The sequence below is a fragment of the Amblyomma americanum genome, chromosome 2 (assembly GCF_052857255.1).
Source record: "Amblyomma americanum isolate KBUSLIRL-KWMA chromosome 2, ASM5285725v1, whole genome shotgun sequence".
Taxonomy (NCBI): domain Eukaryota; kingdom Metazoa; phylum Arthropoda; class Arachnida; order Ixodida; family Ixodidae; genus Amblyomma; species Amblyomma americanum.
The window spans coordinates 104,457,885-104,476,368 of NC_135498.1; the positions used below are offsets into that span (position 1 = coordinate 104,457,885).

Consider the following 18,484-nt stretch of genomic DNA (forward strand, 5'->3'; position numbering starts at 1 on the left):
CACGGGGACGAGCGCGCGAACACGTCCTCTTTCTTCTTTCCTAAAATCTGATAAGTGCCTCGTACGTATAACCAATTAACGTTCCTGATAATTTTTCGCCTCTTTGTTACGCGACCACATCCTTTCTCTGGATTAGCCATCGAAATCGCCCCTTTGTGTCATTACCCTTGTGTAATATGAACTTTATTGCTTGAAACAGAATATCCTGATATCCACCTAGAGCCGATGATCGGCATTTTACCTTTTCTGACGAAATAAATGTCTTCCGATTGAATTCTTGGAGGCACTGTGCTCGATTGCAGCAACAGCTTAGCTCCAGTTGACCCGCTTCTTTTGGTCCTCCTCACTGAGCCCTGGCCAATCCCCCGTCGTGGGTACGTGCCATGTCACTAATGCAACAGCAACAACCGATTGTGAGCCTAAGTTTAACAAAAACGCTTTCATATAGCGTTCGTTGCATTCGCCCCGATATGAGACGGCAAACTACTAATTTATTGGAACAGAGCTTCTATTGCTGAAGCCGGGGCCCCTCTTAGCGAGTTTCGTGGCATATGCTTTATAGGTGGGGCAGCGCGGTTAACCAGTTCACCCGCAAAATATAGTGATTTCGTGATGAGATTTGAGACAGGAAATGGGTGAGCACGGTTGCTCAAGATTTCCAGCTCACGTTTCCAGCTGTTGTCCCGGGTGTAGTGTATGACCTGTGTGATGCTGGGGTGTGTTGTGATGCATTAGTCTGGGTTGGGTTTTCTGATGCATGAGTCGCAAAGCGTGTGTGATGCGCCACAAAGAGGGTCAAAAATGCCTGCTTATTGTACCAAAAGATGTGAACGTTTTCGAAAAGTTACGTTTTTTGGCAATATCTCCTCGAAAAAAAATAGCGCAATTAAAACGAAAGATCGGAGAAAGGAAACACACGAACAATCACTTTCCTTCTTTTAGTTGCTTTGTTTCGTTCTGTCAAAATGCGATAGGAACTCGCCAACTATGCAGCGCTGCAACATCTCCTGCTTTTAGTAACCAATAGACACGTGATTTTCTTCTTACAGAAAATATAGTGGAAACGAATGTGTAGTAACATAGAGGTAACTACTTTTTTCTTTGCCTTTTAAGGTTCGTGCGTAAAAATGCAGTGGTGTTTACTGTGACCACGTCTCCGCGTCTTTCACAAAGGTGATCATCAGCGTGACTACGCCCACCGCAGGGCAAAGGCCTCTCCCATGTCTCTCCAATTAACCCTGTCCTTTGCCAGCCGCGCCCACATGCCACCACATGCCCTCAAAATTCTTAATCTCTTCCGCCCACCTACCCTTCTGCTGCCCCTTGCTACTCTTGCCTTCTCTTGGAATTCACTCCATTATTCTTAAGGGCTAGCGGTTATCTTGCCTTCGCATTACATGCCCTTCCCGAGCCTATTTCTTCCTCTCGATTTCGACTAAGATGTTATTAACCCGCGTTTATTCCCTCACCAACTCTGCCCGCTTCCGGTCCCTTGACGTTACACCTATCATTTTTCTTTCCATAGCTCGCTGCGTTATCGTTTAGCTTGAGGTGAACCCTTTTTGTTAGCCTCCACCTTTCTCTGCCCCGTAGGTGAGTACTGGAAAAATACCGCTGTCGCATACTTTCCTCTTGAGGGATATTGGTAAACTGCCACTCGTCATCTGAGAGAACCTGAACCCCCAGCACCTCGCTGCCAATTGTGAACTGCTGTTTGCTTGCTATAGACTGTTGAGCATCACTTTGGTTTTCTACATGTTAATTTTGAGATCCACCATTCTGCTCTGCCTGTAACACATTGACCATGCTTTTCATTTCATCTCCTGAGTGAGTCAGCGAGGCAATGTCATCAGCGAATCGCAGATTATTTAGCTTTTATTCATTGCGCCCTATCTCATGAACTCATGTTGTATGTAAGGTGTGCGTATCCGATAAAAATGCGACACGAAATCATTTTCATAAAACGTTTCATTGGCCCAAGATAGGCCTTCCAGGTGCTGGTCGTTGTCTACTGCATTATAGCACTTGATCTGTCATCTGTTTCTTATAGGTAACTATTTACTACAGTTTCCTGCAATCTTTGAAGAGGATGTTTGCTGACGCTTACCTTTGCAAGCGCATGAAGTGCACACGTCAGCTCTTTCGTATACAGCTTATGCCTACGTGGCTCGCTCAGAAGTTTTCCTTGGCGTCTCATTGAGGAGGGAGCAAATTTGAGGACCGCGCCAGTACAAAAAAATCTGAACCCTTGGAATGTCGTTAACCAATCTGTAAGTCTAAAGTTATCGCTGTAAAATAACACAACAGGTGAAGACAATTCTGGCTTGCAACGCTAAGAGCGTTTGGCACGACGGAAAATGGGAAACGTCTACGCTTTCCGGTCTTGCCATCGGTACACCGGAAGCCTCAACAAATCTGGTGCAAAAGCATAGTGCACCTAAGAACCGATGAAAAGAGCGCTATATAACTCGAACACTAGTGTTCCGTCATTCGGTTAACTGACACTGCAGTGTGTCTTGAATAAGTCCCCTCTTTACAGACACCTCAAATTAAATAGTCTCAAACGCTGACAAGAAAGGAAACAAGGCATTTACACTACCACCACTGAGCAGGTCCGCCGCAAGTTATAGATCTTGGAACGGACCAAGCCAGTCATCTGTCACATAAAGTGCCCGACGCAAGACACACCCAGTCAAGTGGCTAAGTACTAGATTGCATTAAAATTCCCGCATGTATGCTCACTGTAGGGGTGGTGCTCTCGCTCAAAACCAAGCACGTGGCGACAACACCGGAGTACGCGCAAACCTTAGGAGATCGAATTAACCCGACCGCCAGATACGGTCGCGGGACGAGCCATATCCCAATTTTTTTAAGCAACAACCAAATAGCCCAGTAACGTAGCCAGTATCAGTGGATAACAAATCTCTCAGCTCGACGCTTGCGGGTAGACATCTCTGGAATGAAGCAAAGGCTTGCCGGTGAACACGCACGAGACCTGAAGAAGCGCGCATATTTCTCGACGAACAGACGCAGATATCAATGGCACACACTATTAAACAGAGTTTGACGCAATTATGACTGGGTCAGCGTCGCGGACTTCTTAGCAGTTCGTGCCAAACACACTAGTAGACAGATGAATCTTTCCATGTGTTTGACGCCTCTAGAAAGTCACTATCAGCGCATTCCCGCCGTATATTTCATATAGAGAAGCGAACGTTTCGGTCGACTACTTAAGCATATATGTACTAAAAAAGTCTATAGTGGAAATCAAACAAAATAATAAAGTCTCTTAATCTCTCATAGCGCTAAGTGGTGCTCCGGGAAGCAATACAAGTAGGCAAACCAACACAGAAGCAGCAATCGAACAGACGTACTGCTATAAATATGCCATTTTTCTGGCAACTTGTTGCCAGTCGACGTAGTATTGGCTGACAAACGTGCAGCATTGCTGGTTCGAGCTACGTACGCTATATGCTCTAGCGGCGACGATCACAAACGGTGCTGAACAGTTTTTGCATTTGCTTGAGACAAAGCTCGCTGTATAGCAAATAAGCTGCAACCACGCTAAAGCAGAAAATCAGCAGTTCCCAGTTCAACACTTTTGGCTAGATCTTTTATTATTGCGCAAATATCTATTGCGAGTTCATCCTTTCGTCAAAGTCGGAAATAGATAAAAATTTCATGATCACCTGGGGTCGCTGTTTTTTCCCTGCTAACTTAGAAAACTGGTTTATACATTGTTTTTATCTCGGTTTAATACGTCGCGCATACTCAAGTGTGCACAGGCCATCATGGGGCCGATGCATTGGTCAACCTCGGTGGTCGCTAGTGGGATTTTTCCTTTTTTCGCGCCGCGAAAAACGAGAGCGAATTTTTGAGCGCCTGCTTCCGCTCCATTTCGGTCAGAACTCGAATAGGGGCAGCTTTCTTGGGCTTTTCGATGAACACTTCGGGCAGCCAGTGGACGACCCCGATGCTCAGCAGGGTCGTGAATGCCGCGAACATGCTGAAGGCGGCGTTCGCGTTCCGCCCGGTAAGCGTGATGAGGGAGACGCTAGACTGCGTTCCGGCACCACCGAAGAAAATGGACAGGCTCACGCCGATGCTTCGAATGTGCGTGGGGAAGATGTCTCCCACGTAGCACAGGACCACGCCCAGCGCAGCCGACACGGCAACCTTCATGCCTGCGTATACGAAGGGGATGGCCGGGTTGTAGTCCCTGCTGATCACCGCCGCCTCGGCCAAGGCGCAGCTGCACACGACGACGAGCAGCGCGGCCAGCGTGTCGCACAAGCCCCACTTGGTCATGGCCCAGTAGGTGGCCGCGTAGTAGGCAGTCGAGAGGAAGACGTGCGCCACATGCCAACGGAGAGCCGTCGCTCTGTCCCTAACCAAGACGCCAAAGTAGACGGCGCTCAGCGTAAACCTGGCGATGAAGACAGACACCGCACGACGACGCATCTTTACCGTTTCGATGATGCCCTCCACAGCGGACACAGTGGTCGTGGACGACTGGCTGCGATCCAACTTCCCCAGCTGAGTCATGATAACCGTGAGGGTCGACTTGGCCTTTTTCATGTCCACGCCGTTGAGTTGGGCCGCTGTCAGGATGGCCACTTCGGCGTCTCGCATGTTACCCGTGGTGAGGAGCCACGCGGGTGACTCTTCCTGCAGGCAGCACCAGGTGGCGCACATGGCCGTCGGAACGAGGAGCAGTCCCTGGGCGAGCAGCCAGCGCGGTTCCAGCAGCGGAACGGCGTGCATAAGCGGCGGCACCACGGTGGCCGCCACGGCAGTGTGGAGCAGAGTGAAGAGCGAGCGTCACGCGTTACCGGTCACCTCGTGCAGCAGGATGAATGTGAGGATGTATGTGGCGGAGCCAGCGGATACGGCCACGATGCGGGTGACGACTAAGGAGGCGTACGTGGCCGCCACGCTGGTGCCTACGGAGGAGAAGAGCATTACGAAGGCACAGGCCAGCAGGACGGGCCTCCTGCCCACGCGGTCGGGCACGAAGCCAGCCACGGGCGCCAAGAATGTGTAGCCCACGACGTATGCGAGGGAGGACAAGTCATACAGGCGCCGCCGCTAGCACACGAGGTCGAACAGGCTCACGATGCTGTCCCTCTTGTCGGTGATGTCGTAGCCCCATTTGTGGCAAGGCACGGCTGTCCTGTTTTCCAGGAGGCTGTCCTGCAGGCCGCGAGAAACGCTCAAGAATGTCACATTGGAAACGGCACTTTTTGAGGTTCAGAATTACTAAAGCAATAGTGTTAAAGTATCCGTTCTGCAGAAAATCTGGTGTTGGTTTCGTGACCGAAAAATTACGGACGTGGCTCTAGCAGGTGGTCTCCAGAGAGCGACCTAGAACTCAGGTGGCCCACCTAGGTATATTACCTTGCAGCGTCATCGGTCCACCGGATAGCTAGCACCGGATAGTGTCCACCGTATAGTGAGCAGACTCCACCGTGGCAGGTGGCAGTAAATTAATCATTGGTCTCTCGGAAAGAGCAACCCGCATGGGCCGCAGAATGCCCACCTCTGGGAGCACCTGCGAGAGTAGGGCACTGGCGCATCGCTTAACCGCTGCACCACTGCGCCATTCTTGTGGATGAGGACTCCCAGGGATCTATGAATGTAAAGTAGAGAAAAGCCTTCTGAATACATCGGAATTAACCCATTGCGCTATCTCATAATTCCCTTAATGCGGAGCTTAAGTGTTCCCTCCAATTTTTTTTTAATTATGAAGCCTCCTAGCTGAGCCCTTTCCTGGTGAACATACTTTGAGCGATGTACCAAGACTGTGTCCGAAAAAAATAAATTTCGCCCGAGCGCGTGAATGAACGCTGGCTCTGGCCGGGAGCTGGACGTGCTACCGGTGCACGCCTGTAACTGCAAGTGGAATATTATGTTGGTGCTGTTGCTCTGGTGTTGAGGAATTTCAAGGCGCGCCCCGTTGCGCAGTGCCGGCTAGGTGGCGAGTTGGAGCAGGTGTAAAATACGCGAGTTGCGTCCCTTAACGCCTAACCTCTGGTTTCGCTTAACTTGCCACTGCCGGAAGACGAAGGATGAGCATTAGCAGACACCCGGAGACGGCCAGTTTCCTGCTTGTTCGCTTCGTCTCCCAAGTTTGCTATAATCCATGGACGCTCGAGAAGTTTTGTGGAGAACCAGGATTCCTCACTCTTGGCTGCTAACGAAAGGAGTTTTTTTTTTCTAGCTGAAACGCGAGAGCCGATAGGCTTGTCACTTTGCTTCAAGTTTGTCATGGCTAAAATCTAACGAACGGATGGAATGAGCTGAAGAGTTTGGACGGGTGAGGGAGCTCGTTAAACGAATGATCTGCCACCAAAATTGAGGAATGCGTCTAGAGACCATAATTTTGAACTATAGTGAACATCTGAGTCTACGCTCTGCTGATAATGTGGAACCTTGGTGTTTGCCCAAACAACGGTGTTCATTTTTTCTTTCACTTTCTTCCTTGCCTAGATGACAGGCTACTAATCCAATATCATCATCCCAAGAGGTTAAAGAAGCACGTGGCAAACGCTCCATAGCTATGATTGTAAATTAGACACTATTCTTTGCTGGTGGTCTGACATTGACTCACTACGGTCACCCAGTGGACTTAGCGTTCGGCTTGTGAGAGGAAGGTCGCGGGATCGAATGTCGACCACGGCGGCCACATTTCGATAGAGGCGACATCTAAGTATGCTCGTGAGCAGTACGATATGAGTGACGTTAAAACCACAGGCTGTAGAAATCAACCCGGAGTCCCCAACCACTCACGTAGAAAAAAAAGGGGGGGGGGGGGGAGGCTGGATGGGCTAGTAACTAAGCGCAGCTGTTACTATAACACTGCTTGTTACTACCTTAATTGTTAGTATTTACAGTGCTCTAAAATGTAATGTTAGTAAAAATCGACACTTACTGTCTTTTTTTACTATATCTGGTTGCCCGTTACAACCCTGTTAGTAATCGTTTAGTGCATAAAAGTTACTGAAGGTAAATGACCCAGACATTGGCATACATAAAATGCTTTCCCAATCAAATATATTTTCAGCGTCAGGCGCTTTGTTATGTTAACCTTTTCTGCATTCGTAGGTTCGTAATTAACGGTGGCATCTAAGCTCACAGCCGGTAACAGCCACTGGTACAAAACTGAGGCTGCTGGCATAATTTCATTGCCTCATGCTTTCTACTCTACCACCGATGTAAGACTAAGAATGGGTGCTGCGGCATGCACACCGTTGGCAGAACATTTTTGTCAGGCACTGATCAAATTATTTTTCGAATAATACAAACTTAATGTACCACTAAAACACACCGAGCTAAGTATAGCAACACTTGCGACGAATAGTTTACTAAGTTTTTTTGTTAAGTACCACGGCCGTTACTTAAAACAGTACCATGCGCATATGCGCAGAGTTTTTAATCTGCCCGGGGGTGCTGGTACCTAGTTAGCACCCTCTCTCTTTTTCATCGCTCTCCTCATTCCTCCAGGCGTGCTCCTTGGCAAGAGATATTTATTTTACTCTCAGGACACATAGTACATTACAGAGGGGAACGGCATTTCATATAAATAAAAAGATAAAAATGGCTGTGGTTTAGCTCTGGTTAAACCTAGAGTGACGCGATAGCTGCAGCTGGCCGAGTGGAACTCACTCGGTCGTATTGCAAAGTCAGTCTTTCGCCGCTCCGTTTCGCCTGGGCGTTCTTTCTTCATCTTCGTCTCCGGACGTGGATTCACTCCCTCGTCCCCTCTCCATCTATCCCCCCCCCCCCCCCACTCGGTTTCGCCGGCAGTTGCTCTGTACCACGTGACCAGCCACGGCGCCGCCACGGAGCTCAAGGGCGGCCACCGCAGCTCAAGGGGCCCCACGCTGAAGTCTCGAAGTGCTAGCGTGATGTAGCAATCGCTACAAAAGATAAGGGGGCCAAGTACTAATCTTTGAGAAACCCCAGAACCAAGTGGCACAGTAGAGGAATGAGCGTTATTAATGCTGACAAATTCAACAGAACAAGAAAATCCACGGATCCAGTAAAGAACTGTAGGATCAATGTTCAGGACACTTAATCTACGTAATAGCAGTGAGCTATTAACTTTATCGAACGGTTTAGCAGAATCAAGAAGTATGCAGTCAGATGAAAAAGCGGAGTCCATTTAGAAGTGCAAGTCGTAAGCGAAGGAAAGTAGTTGAATGTGACAAGAGAAAAACTTTCGAAAGCCATGCTCTGTTACAGAAAAGAAATTATCCTCCAGAAAATTAACATGTGAAAATATATATATACCATTTTTTTGCATGCTATTTATCTCAAAGATATGGGATCTCAAAGATATGGATTCTTTATCTCCGGCTTATCTTCAGTCTCCCAGTCTTCAGTCGTACATCATGATGATATGATTGTGAGAATATGCATTTCATGATGATAAAACTATACTGTTTAGCATTCCGTATAAATCGGCCATTTATACCATCAATTCCGCTACAAGATGCTAGTTTCCAATTGATTATCGGTATGATGCGTTGCATGTCGAGCATGGTGGGACCGATTGCGAAATTATCGCACAGCTGGAGATCGGGACGTTGGGTAACATTGGTGGATGAAGAAGGAAACGACTTAATGAAAGTATCAATTAGCACAGTATCCCAGAGGCGGTCGAGAGCAGGTTCGTCAGTGGGTGGAATAACGACACTTTATTGGTGTTTCCAGTCTTTAGGATGTTCAGTAGGGTTACTTTAAAGAAGGTGGATACAGTTGACTTCTGTGCTTGTTAATATTCAGAACCAGCTGTTTTGTATGTTCTATAATGGGCAGGTTTTAATGAATATTTAGCAGTTCGAAAAATAATTTTGTTTTTGTTAGAAAATTGTTTAACTATCAGTTATACCATGAAGCATGGCTATTGGAATACACACGACGAATAGGGATAAGACGATGAATCAGTTAAGGCACTTTGCTTCGGTACATGCACCGGTTTGTTTCAATTGAGCGCTCGGGAAAACCTTGTTAGAAAATATCTAAAACGGAGCCCAGATATTAATTGCTACAAAGTGATCTTTGTTATAGTCGCTAATGATCTTGGAGCGTTTTGACTACGCTGCATACGATAAATCGAATGTGAAATGCAAGATATCGTGATCGCTCAGGCCGGGCATATATAGTATGTGTGACAAGGTGTGTTCAGATGATGTTAGTAGAAGATCGAATAAAAAAAAAAGTCTTTTTGTGGCAGTGCCTCACGCGAACATCGTGTTTATCAGCAAGTAACCAACGATACGTTGGCACAGATATAAAATAGCTGTCGGGACGAGTTTTTTTTTTTTACTTTGCTGTGCGCATTTTTTTCGCTCCAGTGTACTTCGCCGTTCCTCTCATGAAGCGTGCGGCTGGAAACAGCGACATCGCCTTCGGCGAATCCCATGTCGCCTGTGTAAATGTGCGAGTCCGTAGCAGAAGATATGCTGCCCCCGGCCCCATCGCTCAGTCTCCGGGCGGGGGGGGGGGGGGGGCAATCACCCCTCCCCCCCCTGCAGTCGGCGTCTATGACCATGCGAAAATATCCGTCTTCAATTAACTGCATGCAATGAATGCTTGGCTTGTGCCAGGGTGCCATGCATACTTAGCTCTGGTTGTACAGCAAACAAGGTTTTCATGCACAAGTGCCTGTTACTAGTAAAAAAACTACTCTGCTTACGTCGAATGAATGCGAAAGCATTGTTGCGTTTGTGGTTTGTGCGTTTGTGTAATGTAATTCCGGTTAGCCACTAAGCTGCACACCATTCTGAGCTGCATGGGTTAATGCCCATGTATGCAGAATTGGTCATTTTCTACTTGAAATTCATAGGTGGCGACGTGTCCTCATACCTCTCTCTACCAGCGCAGTGGTGCTGCGGTTAAGAGGTGCGCCACTACACTGGCTGCAGCTTGCGCGGCGCTCCTCTGAACAGCCCAGTTTACACGATTTACCGAGTAGCTCAGGTAGCCGCCGTTAAGTGTCCACACTTTCTGTTAACATTTTCTGATAAGGCCAAGCATGAGCCAGATAATTCTTACGCTTGAAAAAAGTTCGTGCTTGATACTGAGTGTTGCTGATGAGATTAGTTCCTGGCACTTGCTTACCGGGTTAGTAAATGTTTATTCCAGCAAGAAATGAGCTTGGGCAGCGTATGTAATGCGAAGGCTAGATAAACGATGGCCGTTAAAGGTGACAGACTGGATTCCAAGGGAAGGAAATCGTTGCAGGAGTGAGCAGAAAGTAAGGTGGGCGGATGAGGTTAAGAAGTTTGCAGGTGTATGTTGGGTGCAGCTGGCACAGGACAGGGTTAATTGTAGAGACATGGGAGAGGCTTTTCTCCTGTAGCGGGCGCAGTCGGGCTGATGATGATTAGGATGAAATGTTTATACCGTCAACTTTATTTCCTTTAGTTACTAACAAGGTAGTAATTTATGACACAGTTAATACCTGTTTTGTTAACTGCAATTAGCTTTCTTTAACTGATTATGGATTTTAATTGTAGACCACACTCATCTTCATGATGTTAAACCCTACGTATAGAGTGCTGTAACATGTATTCGGTGTTATCACCGTAGAATGCTATATGACCACTGCTGTCCAAGGCATGCAGCGGAGGACAGGTGGTACGCATAACAGCTATTCCGCATTCATCTACATTTCTTGTCTTTAATGAAATAATGCCAGATAATGTATTACTGCGTGCAGTGAGCTCTGTGAGCTTCTCATGTCTCAGCAAAAGCCTACTGTGAGGGGTTTGTTCAAAAATCCTATAAAACCAAACTGTCCTCGTGTAGTACAGGGTGCGGCCTGAAAAAAAGTGGACTAAGCTTAAGGTATACCTTAAGAGTACAAAGCGAAAGCACTAGAGATCTCTACCGTGCTAGTGCGCGCCTTCTCGTTCATAAATTCACAGATCCCGGGAGTCCTCATACCACTAATTGCGCATTGGTGCAGTGGTTAATAAGCGATGCGTCACTGCCCCGGCAGCCGGCTGTTCCAATTACAGCCACCGGTGTGGCTGGTGAGACCTAGGTTTCTCTTCCCGAGTTGCCGTAAGGCTAATTTGTGCACAGATAGTTGTTCGGGCAGCGCAGTATCAAGGAGCGGAACGGGCAGCGAGATGATGAGGACGTGCATCACATGGGCTCCGTCAACGTTTGCTCGTGGTGGCGGAATATCGACATGAAGTGACCTGCTTTCTATCGGACACAGTCAGTAAAGGTGTTGTGCACCTCTACGCACCATTTTTCGGCCCTTTTCGCCCATTGGAACCGATTTAGGAAGATTTTCCTGTCGCGCCAGGCGTGGGACGCCGTCACCGATTAGGCCTAACGCCGCCGGCTGCTCATCGCCCTGTTCGTCTCCGGGTCTACATCGTCACAGATGGAGTACCACGTCGATGGCGTAGTGATTTCCCCAGAAGAATTCGAACATGATCCACGGTGGTCCCGCGCCGTCCGGGCCCACAACAAGCTCTACCCCACCAAGAAGCCGTCATCGTCCAATGACACGTCAGCAGCGTCCAGTTCCCGGGCAGGTCCAGACAAGCCCGCTCAACCGCCGCAAGGCAAATCTACTCCACCGAAAATCAAGAAACACGCTCCACTTCCTCGTCTACCAGTTTGAGACCTCAAGATTGTGTTCCGCCCGGGCGATGGTCTCGACCTGCGGCCCTTGAACGGCGGAGCTCTTCTCCAGCTTCTCTGCACTGGCGCAGAGATGGACTACGCGCAAGCGTGGAGCCAGGACAAGCTCCGAATCAACCCTTACAATAACTCGTTCACCGTGAGTACGCCTTCGGAAGCCCGAATGAAACGATATGTCCAACTTCAAGAACTCAGCATCCACGAGCAACAGTATCCGATGAAGACATACGTCGCGGCCCCCGACAACGCCGTCAAAGGTATACTCTACAATGCGGTATATAACCAGACTCAAGAAGATATTTTCTCCGACCTCGTGGCGCTGAACCCCAGCCGCCACTTCACGATCGTCGACGCCCGCCAACTAGGCCGCACCAAGTCCATCTTGGTCACCTTTATTGACACCACGGAAGTTCCAAGACAGCTCGTCTTCTACGGCACCCTCTACACGTGTCATCCCTTCAAGGCGAAAGTTGAAGCATGCTTCAACTGCCGCAAGCCAGGCCATCGTGATGATGTGTCCGAAAGAGCGCACCGACCTTTGTCCTCGCTGCGGCGCGTCTCATCCCATCTAAGAAACCCCGGATTGCACTCCCAAATGTATCCTGTGTAATGGAACGCACTTCATAGGGACGCGCAAGTGCAAAGTACGCTTCGAACGCTCCGGCAACACCACGCCGGTCTCCACTCTACGAACAACGCCCCCGGCGAGTCCACCCCCGTCTTCGCCACCCAAGAGTCCCAGGGCATCCCGAAGCCGCCAACGCTCCATCTCCCGCCCAAGAACTGGTCGCAGTCGCAGCCGTTCTGTGTCCTTCCCACCACTTCCGGGCCAAAGGGTCCACGACTCTTCGAAACAGGTGAGCTGGGGGCCGCAGTCTTCCTCGCTCGAGAAGGAAATCGCGGAGCTAAAAGCACAATTGTCCTCCCAGAGTCGCGAAATTGCTGCTCTAAAAGAGCAACTGCAAAACCTTTTAAGGCGTGAAAACTCCCCACCGACATTGCCCCCAGTGGTGCAAACCCCGACACATCCAAACGTGCCCCGTTCCTCCTCCGTCTCTTCCCTCTCCGCCACCTCCTCGCGCGCCACGTCACCGGCATGTGGGCTCCCCGCTAAACGCAAGTCCGCCGATGACGCCAATTCTCCATTCCAACCAGTCACTGACAACCTTGTACACCAGGTGACGTCTTTCATGCAAGATTTTGAGAAACGCATGATGGTGACGCTAAACACGTTCCGCTCTGAAACTCAAACGTGGATGAAGAACATTTCTGACCGCGTGGCGGTGCTCGAAACCGCCAGAGCAATCTGGAGGCCAATGTCGCGCAGTTACAAACTAAGATTCACGAGCCTCTTCCCAGAGGTCATACGCCACCCCTTGCATCTTCCGCTCTCTCTTTCAATGCCCAACATGGCTGCGACACCCCAAAACATTAAGGTGTGGCAGTGGAACTGCAGGGGTTTTCGCTCAAAGCGAGATAACCTGCAGCTTTACTTACAAACCCTCTCTAGCCGCGACGCCACCGCGGTCATTGCGCTTCAGGAAACTCTGACGTCAGTCAAGCTCCGAAACTACACCGCATACGAACCTTCTACCCAGCCACAGACCAGGGTCGCCACGCTCGTACATCGCAATCTCACTGCGATAGAGCACCCATTAGAGGTAGACGACATAGACGGTCTACTGCTGGAGCTTCTCCCTCCCACACGCAAGTCACTTAGCCTCTTCATCCTCAATCTCTATAGCCCCCCAAAAGGTCCTCCTGCCCCTCTTCTTGCGGCTTTCCGCAAGACGCTCTCGATCAGTTCGAACAACTCCCTGTTGGTAGTGGGCGACTTTAACGCCAATCACATCAGTTGGGGGTACCGCAGGGACTGTCGCAAAGGCACCTCCCTGTGGTCATTCATTCAGGACGAAGGCCTCTCCCTTTTGAATGACACCACGATCCCCACCCGTATCGGTTCCAGTGTTAAGCACAACACCAGCCCAGACCTCACAATTAGCAAACACATTCGCGACAGCCGATGGATCAACACGACACACTCCTTTGGCAGCGACCATTATATCATTTCCACAGAGGTCAATATCTATTCCATTACCTCGCCAAAACGACGAGGGACACAGGTGGTGGATTGGGACAAATTCCGCCAACTTCGGCGCCTAACCCCGAACACCATCACGGACCTCTCTGAATGGACCGCCAGTCTCAACCGCGATGTCGCCCGCGCTACCTCTACCATTCCCGAACCTGAGGCCACGTCGGCTGCTGACAGCCGGCTCCTCCACATGTGGGAAGCACATGCCAGCCTGCAAAGGCGCTGGCTCAATCAAAAGCACAATCGGCCCCTCAAACGCCGTATCGCTCATCTCGTACGCGAGATTAAAACACATGCACGCGACCTGGCCCATCAACAGTAGGGACAGGTCTGCGATCGCATGAGTGGCAATTTAGGCCTCAACGACACCTGGTCCCTCCTCAGATATCCCCTGGACCCGGGTCACACGAAGGCCACCCAACGCAAGCACGTCACACGCATCTTGCACCAGCTCCCCCTCTCAGACGATGCACTCCTCCAAGCCCTCAAAGATCAATATCTCACCACCACCCCTCCCACCCCCCTCCCCCGTACACGGGAGACCCCAACCCGGAACTCGACGCAGACATCTCTCCGGCGGACGTTCAGGCGGCCATGCACAAACTTCGGACCACGAACGCCCCCGGCGCTGACAGAGTCACCAACAAGGCGCTCCGCAATCTCGACGGCCAGTCCGTGGAGGCTGTTGCAGACTTGTTCAATCACTTCTGGCGAACGGCAACCCTCCCTTCGCAGTGGACTCATGCCCGCATAACTTTCATCCCCAAGCCAGGAAAGCCTTTTGAGATAAGGAATCTCCGTCCCATTTCCCTTACGTCTTGCATCGTCTAGCACGTCGTCCCTGGTCGCATCCAGGAACACATGGACGACAACCTCCTCTTCTCCCCAACGATGGTTGGTTTCCGTCCCCACCTCTCCACCCAAGATATCATGCTTCAGCTCTCAGAAGACGTCCTCCACCCCCGAAACACGAGGCGCACGCGCGCGGTCCTGGCCCTGGATCTAAAACAGGCATTCGACAATGTACATCATTCGGCCATTTGGACGTCCTGTCGTCCCTACACGTCGGCACTCGTGCCCATCAGTACATCTCAGCCTTCCTCCGCCACCGCACAGCTGAAATCACTTTTGGCTCACTCTCCTCCCCTGTTTACACCCTCGGTAGCCGAGGTACCCCTCAGGTATCGGTACTCTCCCCGCTTCTGTTTAATATAACTCTCATCACCATGGCAAAGGTTCTTTCAGCCATTCCCGCCCTCTCGCACTCTTTATATGCCGACGACATCACCCTGTGGACCTCCACGGGTAATGTCGGCACCATTGAAGAGACACTACAAGCGGGGGCAGATGTGGTGACCTCCTATGCCCATCAGGTCGGCCTTGCATGCTCTCCTACAAAATCGGAACTTCTGGTCCTTCGCCCCCCTCGGGGAAGACTGGACTAAACTCCCCCACCTGGCATCGATGTCACCATTGATGCCACCTGCATACCAGAGGTAGACAAAGTTCGCATCCTGGGAATGGTTCTCCAGAACAATGGCAAGAACACTGCCACAATCACCAAGCTCACTGCTACCGTTCAACAAACCGTTCGCCTCATCAGACGAATCGCTAACAAACACCGAGGCATGCGGGAACACTTCCTCCGCCGCCTGATCCAGGCTTTCGTCCTTAGCCGGGTAGTATACTCCCTGCCCTATCTCTTCCTCTCCCGAGTAGAGGAGAACAAAGTCAACTGCCTCATCCGTCAGGCGTACAAGACGGCCCTCAACATCCCCCAGCACACGTCGAATGAACGCCTTCTTAAGATGGGCGTACACAACACCCTCGCCGAGCTCACCGAGGCCCATCGATCTGTCCAACTTGATCGGCTCTCCTCCACCCTAGCCGGCCGTCACATTCTTGACGCCATTGGCCTACACCCCCTCCCCCCCCCCTGGCTATTATACCCACACCTTCTCCCTCCCACACCGCACTCGGGACCTCATCACCATTCACCCCCTCCCCAAGAACATGCATCCCGAGCATCACGCGGCTCGTCGTGCTGCTCGGGCTGCAGCCCTACACAAACACTATGGCGCACAGCCGGAGAGCGTCTACGTCGACGCAGCCTCTTACACCTCCTCTTCCGCCTTTGCCGTGGTGGTAGTGTCCAATTCTTACACCTCTATTACGGCAGGCACTGTCATAGCCTCCACTCCTGCGGAAGCGGAGGAGGCAGCCGTAGCCTTAGCCATCGCTACTACATCGGCGACCCACATTTTCAGCGACTCAAAGACCGCGGTCCGTAACTTTGCGAAAGGCCGCATCTCCGAACCCGCTTTCCGGCTCCTAAGCCGGTCTCCCGCCCCTACCCGACCTATTTAGCTTATCTGGGTCCCGGCCCACGCCGGCCGCCCACGTAAAGAGGCGGCTCATTCTATAGCTCGAGGTTTCGTCAGCCGAGCAGGAGCCGCCGACGCCTGGGGAGGCGCTCGAGATCGAATGATCGCGTATCACGAGATCACTCTATACTACCGTGAGCAACGGCTAACGTATCCCCCTCCGCACACGTCTCTCACTAAATTGCAGCAGGTGACGTGGCGACAGCTACAATCCCGCACCTTCCTCTCCCCTGCCCACTTAGCCCTGGTTCACCCGGGACTGTTCACGCCAGTATGCACCCTCTGCGGCGCTCCGAAAGCGGATTTTGCACACATTCTTTATTCTTGCTCTGAGCTCCTTCCACCAGCCGATTGGCAACTCACAGACCTCGAGCGATGGGAGGCTGCGGTGTCCAGTTCTGACCCGGCTGCCCAACGGCAGCTAGTGGACTGGGCTTTGGAAGTCGCTGAGAAGCATCACCTTCCGGCCACGACACGCATCCAAGAGCAATCCCATCACTAAGATGTAACAATTAGGGCTTGCTCTACTTTATAAATTTTTTTCACCACCACCAGTATCAAGGTCGGCAGGTAGAAATTGCACTGAACTTCACTGCGCAGTCTAGTGAGCAAGTTGAAATGAAATTTGTTTTGGGGGAAATGAAATGGGGCAGTATCTGTCTCACATATCGGTGGACACTTGAACCACGCCGTAGGGGAAGGGATAAAGGAGGGAGTGAAAGAAGGAAGAAAGAGGTGCCGGAGTGGAGGGCTCCGACATAGTTTCGACCAGCTGGGGATCTTCAACACGCACTGACATTGCACAGCACACGTGCGCCTTAGCGTTTCGCCTCCATCGAAACGCGGCCGCCGCGGTCGGGTTCCAACCCGGGTGCTCTGGATCAGTAACCGAGCACCATAACCTCTGAGGCGCCGCGGCGGGTAGTGAGCAAGTTGCCGCTTGCTCTTTCGTGACACGGACGGACGCCGGCTTTTCTCGAGAACGGGACCTCTTATGCCACGGCATTAATGTGAGCTGCTTGTGGCCGAACCGCAGCCATCGTGTCTAATACAAGCTCGATAACTTCAAATGCTGAACGAAAACTGGAGGGGACACTTAAGCTTCGCCTTATAGGGTTATGACGCGATAGCATATTTGGGTTAATTCCCATATGTCCAGAATTTTTCATTCTCTACTCTACAATCATAGATCCCTTGGAGTCATACAATTCCTGGCGCAGTGGTGCAGCGGTTAAGCGATGTGCCAGTGCCCGCGCGCTATGGCAGGTGCTCCCAGAGATGGGCCTTGTGCGGCCAATGCAGGTTGCTGTTTCCTAGTGACCAATCGCTAATTTAACTGCCACCTACCACGGCGCGCAGGTTGCTCACTATCCGGGGGGCATGTCACGGGGCGCCCCAAAGTCACGGGACCTAAGTGACGCACCTGGCTCCTAGGTTGCCCTTCGGCGAGCGCCTGCCAGAGCTATGCCCGTGATTTTTCGCTCAGAACGCCGACACCAGATTTTCTTCCTTTAACACTCTCTCGACAAAATATACGCACTCAGTGAAGCTAGCGTCCACGTCATTTGTCGTACCGAATAAACGCTGTTCCATCTGAGCGGGCTGGATAACGCCGTGGGACCAGGTGCTTACCAGCTCCGATGGGTCGTACATGGTGCACTGGCTGAAGCTGCCGTCAGCCTCGACCGGAATGGACAAGTTCTTCCAGGCCTCGGCAGACAAGTGGGCCAAGCCTTTGGGCGGTCGGCACCAGTGGTCCACGGGTCGACCGATGAGCTGGTACGCCTTGAACTGAAAGAGCGGCGCAGCTACGCACAGGATGCCGCACGTCAGGAACCGGCGCTGGTAGGCGGCGTGGCCCAGTACGATGTAGACGCTCTCCTGGATCCCGGCCAACGAATACTGTGTCACGAAGCCGTCGAAAAGGCTGTCTTCGATGACGATGCTGCCCTCTCTCGCCCGCTTTGTCGAGCTAGCATAGCTACTGGGGGCGCAGGAGCTGGCGTCCATTCCGCTCGATTGCCTCGGCGAAGGAGCGAGTGTGTCGCAACGCAGTGTTCAGTGTTGCGTGGTAGTTGCCTCAAAAGCGATGGCAGGGTTGCCTTCTCACAGAGCACACGAAGCACGAGCCGGCGCAAGAGGTGGGCTATTCTCTTCTTTTCAGCGGCGTCCATACCCGAAGCGACCGGGTGGTCGAGCTCCAAACAGAGCTGCAGCTTTACGCTGCGCTTTGGACCCCAAAACAGTCATAACCAGCGAGATTAGTATAGAAGTAAAATAGCAAATATATCATGCGCTCTCACTGAACATTTGTTTTAAAAAAATCGTATTGTGCAAC

The 18,484-nt window shown here is 51.0% G+C and overlaps 2 protein-coding genes across 2 annotated transcripts; both read right to left on the reverse strand.

Moving 5' to 3' along the window:
* Positions 1 to 3,825: 3,825 nt before the first annotated feature.
* Positions 3,826 to 4,695, reverse strand: LOC144119955 (carcinine transporter-like). The gene has a single exon (XM_077652453.1). It carries the CDS (start codon positions 4,693 to 4,695, stop codon positions 3,826 to 3,828), a length of 870 nt encoding a protein of 289 aa, XP_077508579.1.
* Positions 4,696 to 5,060: 365 nt separating this feature from the next.
* Positions 5,061 to 18,209, reverse strand: LOC144118908 (solute carrier family 22 member 7-like). Its single transcript, XM_077651686.1, has 2 exons — positions 17,779 to 18,209; positions 5,061 to 5,193 (listed from the first exon to the last, which is right to left on the reverse strand). Exons 1-2 carry the CDS (start codon positions 18,154 to 18,156, stop codon positions 5,089 to 5,091), a joined length of 483 nt encoding a protein of 160 aa, XP_077507812.1. The 5' UTR covers positions 18,157 to 18,209; the 3' UTR covers positions 5,061 to 5,088.
* Positions 18,210 to 18,484: the final 275 nt, after the last annotated feature.

Excerpts from the sequence above, each read along its gene's own strand:
- LOC144119955 (XM_077652453.1), bottom strand. The coding sequence starts at position 4,695 with ATGTGCGCCACCTGGTGCTGCCTGCAGGAAGAGTCACCCGCGTGGCTC.
- LOC144118908 (XM_077651686.1), bottom strand. The coding sequence starts at position 18,156 with ATGGACGCCAGCTCCTGCGCCCCCAGTAGCTATGCTAGCTCGACAAAG. Across the intron at positions 5,194-17,778 it reads TGTACGACCCATCGGAGCTG|GACAGCCTCCTGGAAAACAG; the intron begins GTAAGCACCTGG and ends CGCGGCCTGCAG.